At 39.1% G+C, this 16,612-nt stretch overlaps 1 protein-coding gene across 1 annotated transcript in view; it reads left to right on the top strand.

Moving 5' to 3' along the window:
- The window catches only part of aqr (aquarius intron-binding spliceosomal factor), a 96,644-nt gene that overhangs the window by 6,625 nt on the left and 73,407 nt on the right, over positions 1-16,612 (top strand). The window contains exons 8-14 of the mRNA XM_033988015.2: positions 1,435-1,503; positions 2,998-3,098; positions 3,177-3,253; positions 5,718-5,782; positions 9,523-9,639; positions 10,755-10,868; positions 12,795-12,898. Of these exons, the coding sequence (XP_033843906.1) occupies positions 1,435-1,503; positions 2,998-3,098; positions 3,177-3,253; positions 5,718-5,782; positions 9,523-9,639; positions 10,755-10,868; positions 12,795-12,898 (647 nt within the window). The remainder of the gene's footprint in view (positions 1-1,434; positions 1,504-2,997; positions 3,099-3,176; positions 3,254-5,717; positions 5,783-9,522; positions 9,640-10,754; positions 10,869-12,794; positions 12,899-16,612) is intronic.

Below are 16,612 nucleotides of genomic sequence, written 5' to 3'. Positions count from 1 at the left end.
AGAATCTCAATGCTTCTCAAGAAAATTTCCTCAGTAAATCCGATCTGAAGTTGAACCCATCCAGTATAGTTCTACATTAAGTCCACTAGATGTCAGTGTTGGTGCGCCCCATGCCTCTGTCTCCTATAGTACTGCAGTACACAACAGGGAAGCAGAGGATTCATGTTAAATGTAATGTCCAGGCTCTACTGTACTTGTACTGTCTCCTACCCCAGCTCTTATTATGTGTCACACGGCTCTGCGATAGGTTGTATTCACTTTAGAGAATTTGATTATGTTTCAATTTTAGATGGAAGCCTGTATAAGTCTATGGGAGATTTGTGGGAGACTTCCTGACGTTTACATAAATATCCAAGCTTATGATCCACAAATGTTGAACTTTATTAAACTTGTCATATTAATCTTATGGCTTAAAAACTTTTCAACTGATGACAATCACGTCTTTGGGGTTGACAGAGAAGACATTGAACTTTATGCAAGTTTTTGTTTCATGTGGATAGGCCCAGAGATATTAACCATAAACCAGGTCAACAAATTAAACTCTGACAGTTGAACAGCAAATTCCACCATCCACCATCTGACCTGTCTTCAGCTCAGTTTAGACTATGGGGATTGTAGAACATTATGAACCCAACCTATCATAGAAATCATAGAAGCCACATAAAGGCTTGACAGATGCGACTTGAGCAACAGCAACGGATGTCGTTCCAAAATGGCTGCCACGTCAGACATATGCAAATCCAGAGACTTTACCTTCTTTATTTGGTCATTTTATTAGTATAAACAACAAAGCCAGGAAATAAGATCGTCCTTTCACAAGTAAACTTCAGCATTCTAATTTACTGCTTCAAATGTGTTTCAAATCTGCTGCTAAACTAGCACCCAATAAATGTAAATATAACCGTAAAAAAAAAAAAAGACAACAAAATAAACGTTTATAGTGGTAATAAAGGTATTAAAACTAACACACAAAACATAAGTAGCAGAAAAACTATTGCTACCATTGATTTCAGTCCTGGCAATCTCATAAATCATAAATAATTTGATTAAATCAGTTCTGACAGTGATTAATTGTAACATGTAGTAAGCGTTGGCAGCCACTTGAGGGCGCACTACAGCTGCTCTTTGTATTTAATATGGTGAAACTTGCTTCTATAAAAATCTTATTTATTAACATACACTGCACTTTTGCCATGAAATATTTAAAACGTAAATGCACAAATGTTGGACCTGATAATTTCTATTAGTGACTAGACACAAGAACTCACTGTGTTACAACACAAATCTACATTTTAACAATATTCATTTTATGTGTCCCTGATCTGTATTAAATATTATCGACCTATAGAATGTTGTGATGTCGTCTGAAACCCAGCGATTGTCCAGTGTCTAATCAAACCTGTACTATCATTCTGTTTCTTCTGTGTTGTACAGGAGGTGGACCTGATCAGGGAGCAGGTGCAGCAGCTCATCTCTCTGCCCATGTGGATGTGTCTGCTACCAGTAAGAGCCCTACTGCAAACTACTGCAAACAGGGAACGTATGGTTTGTTGAAAAAAGGGGATATCATACAGGAATTTGAATAGACAGATGGAAAATAGTCACATTTTTATCTACACATATTAAGACAAAAGAAGCCAAGACACATTTGCAGTATATTAAGATGTGTACATGGCATCTTTAAGGCATCCAACATGAATACATTACCCCTTTTGTAGTTTCTGTCTTGTGAAACATGTTGGGATATAGTCGATTAATCAGTCAACTATTAATTTTATTTTGATGATAAGGATTTATATGGGACAGCAGCAGAAAGGAGAAGTGAGTGAGTGAGCTGAAAATTTTGTATTTTTATTGGTATTTACATGTAAAAACGCAGGTTAAACTCACGATCCACACATTTAATCCGTCCTTAGGTAAATACATTGTTTCCTAGTACTGTTTTCTGCATAAGTAGTTGTTTTTGCAGGAACTATCCATGCATGTATAGTCTTGCAAGTGCAGTTTGGGTCAGATACATAGAGATACATAATGGTTTTGAGAGCTTTTCCACACCCTCTTTTTAGCTGACTAATCGATTGTCAGGACATGTCTTATGTAGAGATCAGCTGATATGTTGTTTTTTTTATGTCCGATGCCGATACCGATTGTTTAGAATCCAGAGAAACCGATGGCTGATAAGGTCTGCCGGTACTTTTGGGCTGATTTGTAAGGCCGATTTTGACTATTTTCTTCAAATTTTGTCATTTAAATTGACTATAAACTCACACACAGCCCTTAAATACCACAATCCTATAAGAGACCTGTGTAGTCACATTTTGTACAGTTATCTTTGAAATAAAGTTTTAAGCTTTATGTGTACTTTTTAGGCAACAAGTCAGGCCGATAGCTGATATGCTAAAAAGTGCAAATATTGGCCAGCTGATGTATCTGATATCTCAAGTCTAATCTGATATTTCTAGTCCAATTTTTCTTGACTTTCAACCCTGTCATGTATCAAAATGTACTGTATGACTGCATCCCTACTGTATATTTGTGTATAGATAATACATTGGACACTTCTAAAAGCCTGAAACGTAAAACATCTTTTTACTCAAGTGTGATCTATGGCTGAAAAAATGTTAACAACAAATGTTAAACAATAATTTGGGGGGAAATCAGCAGGCATTACGTGCACAGAGAATCTTTAGCCAAAACCTTATACAAAAATATTGATTCCCAAAAAGTATTGTTCCGTATGTCATGTATGAAATGACAAATCGATACAGTAATTATCGTTACAGGCCTAGAAACTCCTGGGTAACTACTCATAAATACATTCACATTGTAGTGTTGGGATACTTTTGGCGCTTTGCTAGCTCCACTTAGCATCTTAAAATCATCATTGGCTCCTTGTATACAAAGTTAGAAGCAATTGTAAAGAAATACCTCAGTCTCTCTTATCCGTAGGCACCATTTTTCTTCAGCTAATACAACTGTCTTTCCGGACGTTCCCAGGCCAGACTGCAGCACGAGCTCAAGAAGGTCCCCAAGCTGCAGAAGTTCTGGAATCTTATCAAGAAGAAACTGGACAAGATGGATGCCGACGCCGCAGAGCAGTGAGGACCATATTTAAGGTCTGAGTGTCATGAGAAGGATAACCAGGTCTTTAACGTGTGTGTCTGTGTTACTCTCAGGTCTAAAAAGGAGAGGACTTTTCTGTCAGCGCTCATCAAACAGTTCATTCAAGTGTTGATGTCCATTCCAGCTACAGGTAAGAATCAAAGTTATCAGAGCCATAGACTGTGTATATGAATGGATGGAGCTAATGTGCTAGCCGGCACGTACCAAATAGGAGGTGATCGTGGGCACGCTTCCAGCTCCACCGACTCTGGCTCCAGTTCACTTTACATTGAAAAATTGTTACCCCTCCCTCCGTTACTGCTGTTGTGAGCCTCGTCATTTTGATCTTAAATGTTCGTATTAACCCGCTCTACATGATCCTGGTGTTTTTATTTAGCTCTTTTGCCCGTTATTCAAGCAATGAACATTAATAATGGGCAAAAGAGACGCCTTCTTTCTCTGAGGTCGCTCCCGCTAGCGTTAGCAACATTTGATCGACAGTGTTGCTAAGCGCGCCTTCTCTGCCAAACCCTGCTATGATACTCGCTGTGGGAATTCCAAATGTGGAACTTGGCTCCAAATTCACCCCTATAACTGCTCTGGCCTCGATGAGCTTCATTTGACTGGAGCTGAGCACTATGGGTGATGTCACACTCACTTAGTCCTCTTCTTTATATGGTTTATGATCTGAGCTTTTCATTATAATGCTGCAATATGAGAGAAGCATGCAATCATCTATAACTACATAATTTCAGGTTAAACACTGTATTTCCATCTTTTGATTTGACTCGCGTTTAGGGGGGTCTAAAGTGACTTCTACGTATATATCAACGTGGAGCGCCTCTTGCTGAAAGCGATCGGGAAAAGGATGAATGTCAGGACGAATATTTGAACGTGATTGGTCGAAGTATCACAACAGCAGAACAAGCAAAGAAATCAAACATTCACATTATTACAGGCTGAATTGCGTCACCATGTTTGTTTTAGTTTCTTTGGGTGCTTCACTTTTGGCTACACGCAAATCTCTGCTGCTCTGTGATTGGTCCACCAGCTGCTGGGCGAATCTGAACCTTACAGCGGGAGTATCTCAAGAGGTTTCACAACTATCGCGAGAATCCATCTTGCTGTGCCAAGTTATTGTTGTCATGCATGTTCCAAAATGCCTATTCCCATCCGCCACTAACCACTGGCGCTGGCGTTGGTATTGTAATGCTCCACGACATGGTCCCCCCTACCTGAGTTCTAAAAACAGCCCCAGCCCATCGCGTTTAGGGGGGTCTAAAGTGACACTACGGATTAGACTCTACCAAACAGCAGGACTCATCACTCCTCTGCCCACTGCACGGTAATTAGGCCCCAGCTCCCAGCATGCTCCTGGGCCGGCCACGCTATACTTACTCACCAGAGCCAGCAGGGGGCCTCGCTGCTGTCTGCACGGCTTTGTTGTTCTCACTTCCTGACTGGTAGATAATTGTAGGAATATTGCTGCGGGAGTTAAAACATGAAATTTGATAAACAGAACTGGTTAATTTTAAATGGTTTGCTGTGATCCAAAGTTATTCCTTGTTTACCTCATGCGTTTCAAGCATGTTAATTATTCACCGCATTTAGTTTATAAGTGCTTTTCAGAGTAGAGTTTTGCAGTGATGGGAAAACTTAAAAACGACTAGCATGCTAATGTGCACTTCTAGATTCTCAGACAAAAAAGGCTCTATAATCGTATGCGTTACACAGGTGACTTATTTTGTCCTGCTACAATATATCTGTACTGCGGCAAGATACATTACTATAAATTTCGGACTATTTAACGCACCTGAATATAGGCCACATCACATATATAAGCTGCACTTGAACATAAGCCGCATGTTACACATATGTTGTAACATGACATATTTACACAGAAAGACGGTACACAGAGGTTTTGTTGAGTTTTAGATTAAGACATGTTTTTTTTCAAACTGCCTGAAAGTTGGCACAAACACGCCATCAACATGGGATGATCGTACCTGCAAGTTTAGAAAAATAAAACAGCACCAACATGAGCCATCTGCTTTTATTTCCTCTGAAAGCTTTTGTCGTATTTTTACATTGACTAAATTCTTCCCGCTGCTGACTTCAGCGTCACACCATCAATTCATTAATGCCAAACGTACGTGCAGTGACTCTGTTTCCTTCTTTGATGCCAGATCCATTGGCTTTAACTTAAAAGTTGCATCATCTGTGTTTTCCATGATGAGGGTGTGTGTATGATGGGCAAAATTACAGTTCAAAATCAAAACTAGTGTGTTCTTCAGCACATAAGCGTTCCCCACGTCTCTCTCACTGTTACTGTTAGACAGTGCCCCCGGTGGCCGTAAAATCTATCAATTAGCCGCAGGGTTCAAATCGTGGGACAAAAGTAGCGGCTTATAGTCTGAGATTTACGGTTATGGCTAAAGGGTGCACTGCCTTTAAACAACAAAACCTTCTGTTGGACAACGTACAGTGTTGAACCTTTTCATTATAAGTAGTAACCTAAAAGAATGTACACAATATATTATAAAATAACAATTCTTAAAACAATGTTGTGTTTGTGTGTCCAAACGTATAAATTCTGTCGGATTTGTTTTGAACAGGGCCAGTGTCCATGGACCAAGTGCACTACTGTGAGCGATTCATTGAGCTACTGATTGATTTGGAGGTATGGAACTTTTCTATATTATACAAGGAATGCATTAGTTTATGTGACAGTTACAGGTTCTTCAAGTCCAATGTTTTTGTAAATAAGAATAAATCAGCATAACAATTATTATCAACATGTATGTGATTTGAACATGTTTACCTTGTATCTGGGGGCACAGATAGATCATGTTTGTGGAATATTTAATATCTAAATCTTACATACAGTTCGTTTAACTAATTGGTAAACCTGCAAAAATGTTTCATCTTTCACTCCCCCATCAGTTTACTAGACTGCTGAGTGTGACAAATTAGACCGACAGTCTGAGTTAAACTTCAAAAGGGTAAATAAATAAATAAACGCATAAAAAGCTGCTCTGTGGTGTCCTCCTGCCACAGTGGATGCAGTCAGTTGCTGTGTCCTTCACGTTTGTCCGGCTCTGGTCAGCTCTGGTCAGCACTGTGGATAGATGCTGGTTTGACCTCGGCGGTGTGCAGTCTGCTGTCACTGCTGTCTGCACACCTCTGCACTCTGTGAAACATGAGGCTCATCCAGTCTCCATCCAGCCTCACCTCTGTGTCAGGAAGAGTTACGCTGCTGGATTTGTATACGGCAAAGCAGGATCGGTGCATCTAAAAAGTAAATTGTTGAACTACATGGACTATAATCTTTAGTGGAACTGGACTAAACTGGTATAAATTAGGGCTTGTAAGAATGCTTGTTGGCAATGAATGGAAACGAGTCTAAACAGATTATACATTATTTTTATTGTTGTTGTTATTATAAAATTGACTTGTCAGAGCTTTTAACCATATTGTAGTTGTTTCCCTCTCATTTACCCTCTCGAAATTGTATTTGGAGTGGTTGGTGCATGTTTCTTTAATCTTTAATCGCTTATTTTCAAGGTGCCATATTATCAGTCAAACCCTGTTTTCACCCTCCACCCACTGCTCTGTACTTACTTCGCTCTCCAATTTTATTTTCTTAATCTGTGATAAGTGTAGGATTCAGCACTGTTGCATTGTCATTTTGGTACAAATGAAAAAAAAATCTGTAGTTCGCTAATGTGACGTGGGGAGGTGCTGACAGCTCCACTGCTCTTTGATGACGTTTACGCCGACGTGAGCTCCCATTGGGCAAGTCTTGGATGAATATTGTGATTTCAAATGTGCAAATTCAAACATAATGACCCACGGATGTCATAGATTATAGCTATATAGCAAACACAAGCTCAATATGTCTGTTGTATAGATCACATGTAACTTGTCTGCATTTTTACTGTGTGCAGGGTTGCCTATCCACAGATCTGACTTGTTTATCTCCATGGAAATATATATGTTTAATTGCGTAACTGTGTAACAATCCAGGCAACACTGTAACATGCAGGTGGCGGTTCCTCCTTCAGAAAATACATACAAATTACATATTGCATCTTAATTTGTTGTCAAAGTTACCACTGCTGATTTAAATCCCAAAGTATAGTAAAGTATATGTTTTGATGAGGTTTGATTAATCATATTCCCACCCCACACTTTTAAATTTGCTTAAAAAAGACTGGTATTTCTTAAGAATGACTGCTCAAGTTTCAAATACAGGACAATACATAATTTACTCAAGCATGCATGAATAAATCGAAATACAGATGATATGGTTTAAAGCTCACAAAAGTCGACTTTGTATAATGTAATCTTGTTAGTCTGCTAAAAACCTACAAAACTAAAGCTACAGGATGTGGTATAGGACATTCTTCCGTCAGTGTTCCCTCTCTCAGTTGCTGTCTCTGCACCTCTCATGTTACTCCCTGCCTCTTGATCTGTCCCGGGCCTAGTGCTGACAGGCGCATCTCGCTGTTCCCGGTACTGTCCACAAAATGTCCACCCAGCCCCTACCCCCTCACCCTCCCCTCCTCTCCTCCCTCTCCTCCCTCTCCTCCTCTGTCCTCTGCCCTCCGTCCTCCACTCCGGCGCTATCCTTTTACACACAATCACTTCCCTGAAATCCATACTTCCCCTCGCTGTGTCCATGAATCAAGAATGAACTGAAGAAGACGAGAGTGCACAGCAGTAGATGACAGGGTGGGATCAAAAATGGTGGTGTTGCAAGTGATGATATTTTTTTTTTTCACTTGGATACATGTATTGACTAGGTGGGTTTGTAAAATAACATAATTCACAAATCCACCATGGTAGTTAGTTAAGTTTGTTAAGGCTGTAATCAATTAAAGAGGGGCTATTCTACAAGACAGATTTATTTTTAGCTTTCTACCTACACGTTATAATGTAGGTAGAAAAACATAACATAAAATAGTCTGGGGCCCTATTCAAACACTCCCTGCGGTTAGCTGTAAAATTCTATGCAATTCTCAGCTCACGTCACCCGCACGGCAATTCTCATACACAAAAACACAATGCAAAACTGTACAAAACAACTTCACAAACCTGATGTGATGTGCAGTAGTCTCATTAGCAGGATGTGCGGTGATTGTGTTGTGATAGTGTTCTGATGGGGGAGTGACTTAGCATGGGGAGCAATTATAAGAAATGATAAAACATGTGAATGTGTTGTTTTTGGCAAATATAGCATTTCAAAACAATAAAATGTAACATGGTGATCTAAATGTATGATGTTAGCAGACGTGTAATGCCCCCTCTTTGAAGAAATTCTTCATTAGTCGACTAAAATAGGCTCTGGCATTAGAAAAAAATCCCCGAACTATATAATTAGATTATATTTGACCCCAAATGCACCGGCAAGACAAATACTAGTAAATTGCGTATTTGTATAAAAAAGACAGGATTAATCCACAATTTATGCCCAAATCTCCAGCTAACTCACTCTATGCTGTCTCCTTTGTGCTGTTGTCCCGTATAAATCCATTATAATCCAATCACTCACAACTAATGCACTAAAGGATAACAACCCTAAAGTTTTCTACCTTAGTTTGTTGCTGCTTAGTTACTGGACTGCAAATGGCTGCTAATCTGGGGATTTGAGTAAAACAAAAATGCTAAAAATATTGTATTTTATCTATTTACAAACAAACAAGGACAGTGCACAGATTACATTAAAGAAAAGATGCTCTGCACCAAATTTAACTGCAAACTACTTTCCACCTGCAGTCCCAGGGCAGGTACAGAAGACATTAAAGAATCACAATTCATTACCCCATAAAATACAAAGTTTAAAATTCATCCTTATCTTCTAAAAGCACAAATCCAATGAATTATGATCAATATCCTATAAAATATACAGTTGTGAAATTCTGTATATTCCATAGGGTTGTATAGCCACACAATACATCTGCAGTAAAATCAATCAGAATGTTTAATTGCTTTTACTTTACCTTGTGCCGTATTAATTGTATCTATTATTTAGCATTCTTGAATAAATGAATCAACTTTACTCTAACAGTGACAAAAATGAAATAATGCAGTTTTGACTTCCCCTTGTATGAATGTGGTGCAGTGACGTATTGGTGGTGGTTGGAGAAGTCGTTGGAGCACATTGACAGCCTTGGCTAGCCTCCTTCAGAGCAGCTGTGGCTACAAGAGAAGCTTAGACCCACCTGCTATGGCACGTGATTGAATAATGCAGGAAATGGTGAAAAACTGCTTGGTTTAACTGAAATGAATAAAATGACTGTCCAAGAGTAATGCAGGTTAATTATATCCCTCACATGTTGTTTTGGTGGCCATTGCAGCTCTGTTAAGAATGTTTGTAAAATATATAAAAACTGTTGCTTTGCCACACTCTGTGCCCAGGCGCTGCTCCCCACCCGCCGCTGGTTCAACACGGTGCTAGACGACTCCCACCTGGTGGTGCACTGTCACCTTTCCGGGCTCACCCAGCGGGAAAAGGAGGGACACCTCTTCTGTCAGGTACTGTGACTCCACTCTGGATATCTGCACTCACTAACCTCAAAGACAAAAGCCCAAACGCACATTTAAACACCACACATGCTGATATTATATAACAGCTGCACAAAATGTAACAACATTAGTGTAATGTGAGGTGGACGGATTATTGAAATACCCACGGTATAATTTTTCATTTCTCCTTTTTTTTTGTTTTCTGAGTTTTTTTGAAGACTTCAGTTCCTTTCAAATCATAATGACTTTCTCTCTCTGTAAATCATGGTTGTTGTTTTGAAGAAATGCTAAATTTGAATATCAAATATATCATAGAGTTATCATAAGCAATGTTGCAAAAAGAGCTGTTAAAAATATGCTACAAACTTCCAAATAAGGGTATAAAGGGATAATTATGCTCCAAAAGAAATATTGAGATGCTAATTCTTGCCAGAATCACACACTTCGGTAACTGCTCTTTTTCATATCCTAAGAAACTTTGCTTTATTTCCAACTCAGTTCTGCAGAGACTCATAGTAAAAATCTTATTAAGTCTGATTGAGGAACACATATTATGCATTATTTTGTATTATCTTTGGCTTTTAAACATGCTCTTGAGGACCTTTGCTTTGGCATCTCACGTTTTTGAACATTGCTTTCCCATACCATACATCATTTGGCAGCTTGGGCGATGATTTATGGATTTAAAAATTGCACAGGGTTTCTACCTGTGCCGCAACAATCCTGGGATAATTCAAACAGAGTGTTTGGTGACATCTCAGGTGGAATGGACTTACTGCATAAGAATCATCAAACAAGCATGAATGAAGCAAAATACAATAATGTTATGCCATGGTTAAAAGACAAAAAATATATGTCCTATACAACAAAATGCATTATAAAAATGTTGGTGTAATATTTCTATATTAATATTTGGTAGCCGTTGCGTTCCAAATAGGAAGTGATTATGAGGCACTTGCTGCACCATCGGCCACTCGACTCCTATTCACTTTGTACTGAGAAACTGTCACAACTTTTTCTGTAACTGCTGCTGTCGCTATGGGTGACGTCACACGCTCTTAGTCCACTTCTTTATGCAGTGTATGCATTTGAATAAACCTCTTCTTCTTGTTTGTGGTGTTTAGCTGCTGGACATGCTCAAGTTCTACGCTGGGTTTGAGATCAACGACCAGACAGGCAACGCTCTGACCCAGAAAGAGATGACCACGCTGCACTACGACAGGATCATCTCACTACAGGTACAGGACAAAACTATGTATTCTCTTTTACGATCGTAACTGTACAATATTTAGGCTGTGTTCTTCTCTCTCACTCAAAACACTCTGTTCCACCTTGTGATGTCATGAAGTGGTGATACAGGAAACACTGCACTGTGTTTTTAAACTCCATTCACCTTCACTAGAATCATTTGAATAATTTCAGCCCCTCATTGTAACTTCTTTACTTCTTGGGGCACCAGAAGAAAAAGAACAAAGGTTAAAACTAAAATATATTATTATATTATAATGTATTTTTAAAATGTAACAATTTATGGTTATTGTAGTGTATTGAAGAGTAAAGCAGTTTGATTGAGGCTAAAAAATAGCTGTTAAAACAACTGGATGACATCACAAGGTGGAACAGAGCATTTTGAACTTTGGAGATGTAGACAGACTAATACCGCAGGATTATTCAAACATATGTGAACGAAATTGTTGTGGTTCAATTTTATATTCTGAGATTTTCTAAAAAAGCTCTGTCTGACACCTCTTATCTTTTAAACTAGAGGTGGGAAAAATATCAAAATACAGATACTATTGTAAATTTTTAACTGTAAAATATACTGAAAAATGCTGATAAAAAATGTAAAATAAACTTTTGTTATGAACTTCCAAATAAGAGTATAAAGTAGTGTCTCAATTCTCGATACTGATTACGATACCACTCCAAAGATAAAACTTGCTCCTTTTTTTGCAATAGAATGTAATTCTCATACACAAAGTAATAGTACTTTATGTGAGATCTTGTACTAGTTCTGATGATGCTCAAAATGACACAAAAGCTATTCAAGAAAGCTCAAATTTTATCCTGTTTAATGTGATTTTTTGCAGTATTCATACTTGCTCAGGTGAGTATCTAGTATTTGATTTTTTATACTTTTGCCAATCTTAGTGATATATATATATTTTTTTATATTTCTTATAATTGTACACTGAACATTCTTTTTCATGTTTCTGCAACATCACACTAGCTTTTGGCATTAGCATACACTTTCACACCAGTGTACATTTTATTTGTGCAAGATAGTATTCTAAGTGCCGATTCACCCTGTTCTCTCCTGGCACACTTCTTGATACTTTTGGCTGTGAACGCAATGCAGCACTGCAGCCTCATAAATCAATACTTCAAACAGAGCCACAGGATATTACAATACATCACACCACCATGGTTCTTGTACCGCATAAAACTCTATTTCGGATTTGTCTTTAAAGGAGATGTATTGTCCATAATTGACTTTTTAGAGCTTGTAACTATGGTATAAAAGTTTTCTCTTCTCATTTACCGTCTGGAGTTGTATTTAGAGTGATTCGTGTGTGTTTGAGTAATGTTTATTCTGCTGTATTCAAGACGTCATTGCCTGTTTTCATCACCAGCGGTACACACCCACTGCTCTGTACTGCTTTGTTCTCCAATTTTATTTTCTTAATCTGCGATATGTGTAGGATTCGTCAGCGTCGCACAGCCATTTTGGCACAAACAATTGCTGCCTGCTACTATAAACTATACTTTTCTGTAGGAGTTTAGCCTGGTCCTGCAGAGTGGCACTTTGCTGTACAGACAGGTTGAAATCAGTGCCGCATTTTCTTTTATTAAGTTGTTTTAGAACAATACTGTGATTTAAAATATTTTAGAAATGATTCACAAGTGTCATAAATATTAATACAATTTATTCACTAGGTGACATTTAAGGTCACCAGTACATCATAATGTTTTTTAATTTTGTGTGTTAATGTCCTTTTTGTACAAGTTTTGCAACAGTTGAATGATGCTATGTCTTTTGATAGAATTTACATACAAAATCTGATCTAATATCCACATTGAGCTTATAACTGAGGTTTAACTGAGCTCATATTCAGCTTGTATAAGTAGCATCCTGACTTGTGTTTGTGTGGCCTGTCTTTCAGAGGGCAGCCTTCGCCCACTTCCCCGAGCTCCTGGACTTTGCTCTGTCTAACGTGGCGGCAGTAGACACCAGAGATTCCTTAAAGAAGCACTTCGGACATCTCAGGTAAAGCCCTCACCATGAGGAGGAGCAGGAGCACTGAGAGAATATGGGCCACTGGCAGGAACAGATGTGCTGTAGTATGCGTGGCTGCTCTGAAGGATTTGTCCATAGTCCAAACATGCAACAGTGGTTCATTATCTAACTGCTCTACCTTCTTAAACAGGCAGTACACAACGTTTTGTTCTTGTTGTTGAGTGAAATGCAGTTTGGAGTTTGAGAAAAAGACGAATTGATATGTGGAGGAGTGTTTGTAAGAGAATGAACCTTGCTTGCTTTTATATTTGGACTCAACAAGTAAATCTGTTTGTATTTTTGAACAACTTTCAACTGCATTTGGTTAGCACTCACAGCAAGAAGGTTCTGGGTATGCATTTATGTGTGGGGTTTGCATGATCTCCCTGTGTCTGGGTGGGTTTCCTTGGGGGTACTCCGGTTTCCCCATCAACCCAAAACAAGCACAATAGGTCAGATCCTCCAGCTAAGGTCCTGACTGAGACTAGCTCAAGATCTGGAAATCCCCACTACTTTTGACAGGTTGCCCCGAGCATTGAAGGATGGGTTAATGCAGAGGACACATTTCCAACCAGTGCCATTGTGTACTTGGGCAAATATGGCATTCATTTCATCTCGAATCACGCATGCTTATCGCTCTTGTAATGGTTCTTTTTTCATATCCTAAGAAACTTTACTTTATTTCAAACTCAAATCTGCAAAGATTTACAGTCAAAACCTGATTGAGTCTGATTAAGTGCTCTTGAGGAACTTTGCTTTGGCATCTCATGTTTTTGAGCATGGCTTTGTGAAGAACCATACATTATTTGACAGCTTGTGCAATGATTTATGGACCGAAAAACTGCACAGGGTTTGTACCTGTGATGCAACAATCCTGGAAAAATTTAAACAGTGGTGGCATCTCAGGTGGAGTGGACTTAATGCATATAAATCATCAACCAAGCATGAATGAAACAAAATACAACAACATTATGCCACAGTTAAAAGAAAAAAAAAAAAAACAGATTCAGATCTTGAGCTAGTGTTGGTCAGGATAGATCTGACCTGTAACTTGTTCTGAACATTGCCACCAGCTTGCACACCAGGCAAACCAATTACATCTCCATAGAAACCACCGTGTAGCAGACCTCTATCGGAGAAGCTGCACAGTGGACTTTTTAAATAATTGTCGCGGTTTTGATTCATCACTTTAATTTAGCGGACTGTGACCCGTGCTGTCTTGTTAGCCAACAGCAGTGCCCTTCGCTCACTGCCCGGCCTCCCCGATAAACAGCAGCCGGCAGCAGCCACAGAGCAGGGCACGCCTCATTACCTCCATCGATCCTCTGCAGTCTGAGGAGAACAGCTGTGTTTGTCAAATGATATTAGGCTGCCAAAAAGCCCAAAGTGCCCTCGCTCCGGTGAACCTGCTCCTGCATATGGTTTAGATTTTACACCAGTGGAGATGTGTTTAAAAAGGGAGTGAGTAGGGTTATATTTATTGCTGAATTGTAATTACCAGTGTTTTTTATTACCTTTCACTGTGGTATTTCAGAGTGATTGACTGAGGCCTTTAAGCAATCTTGGCTCAATAGCAATGATATAGTTATTATTGTCTATACGGTGTGAGAGACTTCTTCCATTCACCGTAACCTATTTGTAGTCTAACTTACTATATGGAAGCTAGAGTTTAAACTTATGAGATATATACCTCACACATTTAAACAAATTTAAATATATAAGACATATATAATAACATTTTCTTCCAAATCATGCCAATGCCAGTCATAGGGATGGGACAATAACCTATAAAAGTGATAAAAAACATTCAGTAAAATCCTCATAATTGCAAAGATAATGGTCATACAAAGATAATGACCATAATACTGCCAGATTGTAACCTGGCTCACATACTCTGAATTAAGTTGTACACATTTATCCATCTGGAGCATCTCTCACTAAAAAAAGTCGGAAAATACATAACATCGCAGCAATCTCTTTTGCTTCAGGAGCAGAGGGAAGGGAGACTCAGAGCATCAATGAAAGTGAAATTTATACAACATGTTAATAGGCTGTTATTGGTGAATATTGCATTTTCAAAACAATAAAAGGTAACATGATGATCTACATATGTATTAGCCTCACAGAAGTAAAATACCCCCTCTTTAAAGTTTTCTGGTGTAATACTATTTTAATTTAATCATTTATTTAACCACGACACTGTACATTAATCATCATTTCAATAAATCCACCAGAATTATCCTAAACAGGTATTTTTCATCTGCTTTCTCTGGACCGATGTTAAAAAGTCACCTTAAAAAACAGGCAATATTAGTATACATGGATATATACAATAAACGACAGTAAAAAAAAAAAACTTTTCGAAAAACGCATAACAAGGCCTTAGATGGCATTACATCTCTATAGTTTATTTGCAAACTTCGATGGGAGGAGAGCACAGGCCTGGACCACTTTAAACATTAAGCCAGGACATATATTTAATCATATTTCCTCAATTTAAAAGTTTATATTTTTGCAGGACTGCAGTGTTGGTGGTATCGTTGTGGTTTTCGGTTAAATACTTTTAGAGTTTTCTTTTAGAAGGACTCCAGTACAAATGCATCTAGGCTCAAACCATTGGACCATGTAGTAAGGCAATGTTTCATCACCTTGGCATCTAAACTTTAAGGGATACTCGCAGCTCAAATGTGGCTGGTTTGTCCAATCACAGTTAGATTTTATGATTGTAATATAATTTATACGAGCGATGTAGTACACTCTTGCACCTGCTTTTTAAACACATTTTCAACAATACTGTGTAAACCTGCCGTTGTTCTCTCTTACTCAGCTGTCAACCTTCCTCCCCTCCGCTGTTACCGCTGTTGTTTTGTTGCTAATCCGCACGTCTCACATGCCAGGTCATCCCTCCGAACTGCCTCCTCAGCAGCCCGCGCCCGGCTCCCCGCCCGCCCTCGACCTCCCGCTCCCCCCTCCCTCACCCGCATGCATGTACACGTCCGGGTCTTGTCACATCGCGTCGTCCTCCTTCGGTGTCAGCGCGATTAGCTCGGGTCTGCATGCGGAGGACCACGCCTCAGCTTGTCCGAGCCGCGCGGGCTTTGATTTTCCATAATCCCAGGGCTCTCGCCACATGCTGACCGAGCAGGAGGCCACTGTCAGGGAGAGGAGCTAACACAAGAAGTGCAGGATAAGGCTGTGCAATGCTAGGGCCGGGGGTTGGTTCACATGCTGGTGTCTGCACAAGTTATGTCATGTCACAATGGGAATGGGCTCTGAGATAGTCTTGGAAGTCTGTATTTTAAGTGGCTGTGTCGGATTTAAAAAAAAAAAAAATCCATATATTTGAGCAGAATTTGTCTTGCCCCAGTGCAGATATATTGTATAAGCTGCTCTTGAGGTCAAAATGAGACTGCTGTGTCCAGTCTGCATCTATTTATAAAATGTCTCACAACAGGAATTAAATTACTTATAAACTCATCACTGAATAATTAGGATGCTTGGAATGTGTTACGCCTGGTGTCCGCTAGGCGTGTCATGATAACAAATTTTGAAGCAAAATATATAGCTACAGAGAAGCTGGACACCATCAGTGTGGAAAAGACCAAAGTTTACTCTTTGTGGTAACGTCCCTGTAGCTGTACATGTTAGCTGAGGCTAACGCTACATGCTAGCTGTGTTTACACAATGGTAAAAGTTACTAAATGA

The sequence above is a fragment of the Periophthalmus magnuspinnatus genome, chromosome 22 (assembly GCF_009829125.3).
Source record: "Periophthalmus magnuspinnatus isolate fPerMag1 chromosome 22, fPerMag1.2.pri, whole genome shotgun sequence".
Taxonomy (NCBI): Eukaryota; Metazoa; Chordata; class Actinopteri; order Gobiiformes; family Gobiidae; genus Periophthalmus; species Periophthalmus magnuspinnatus.
This window is presented reverse-complemented; position numbering and strand designations above follow the sequence as displayed.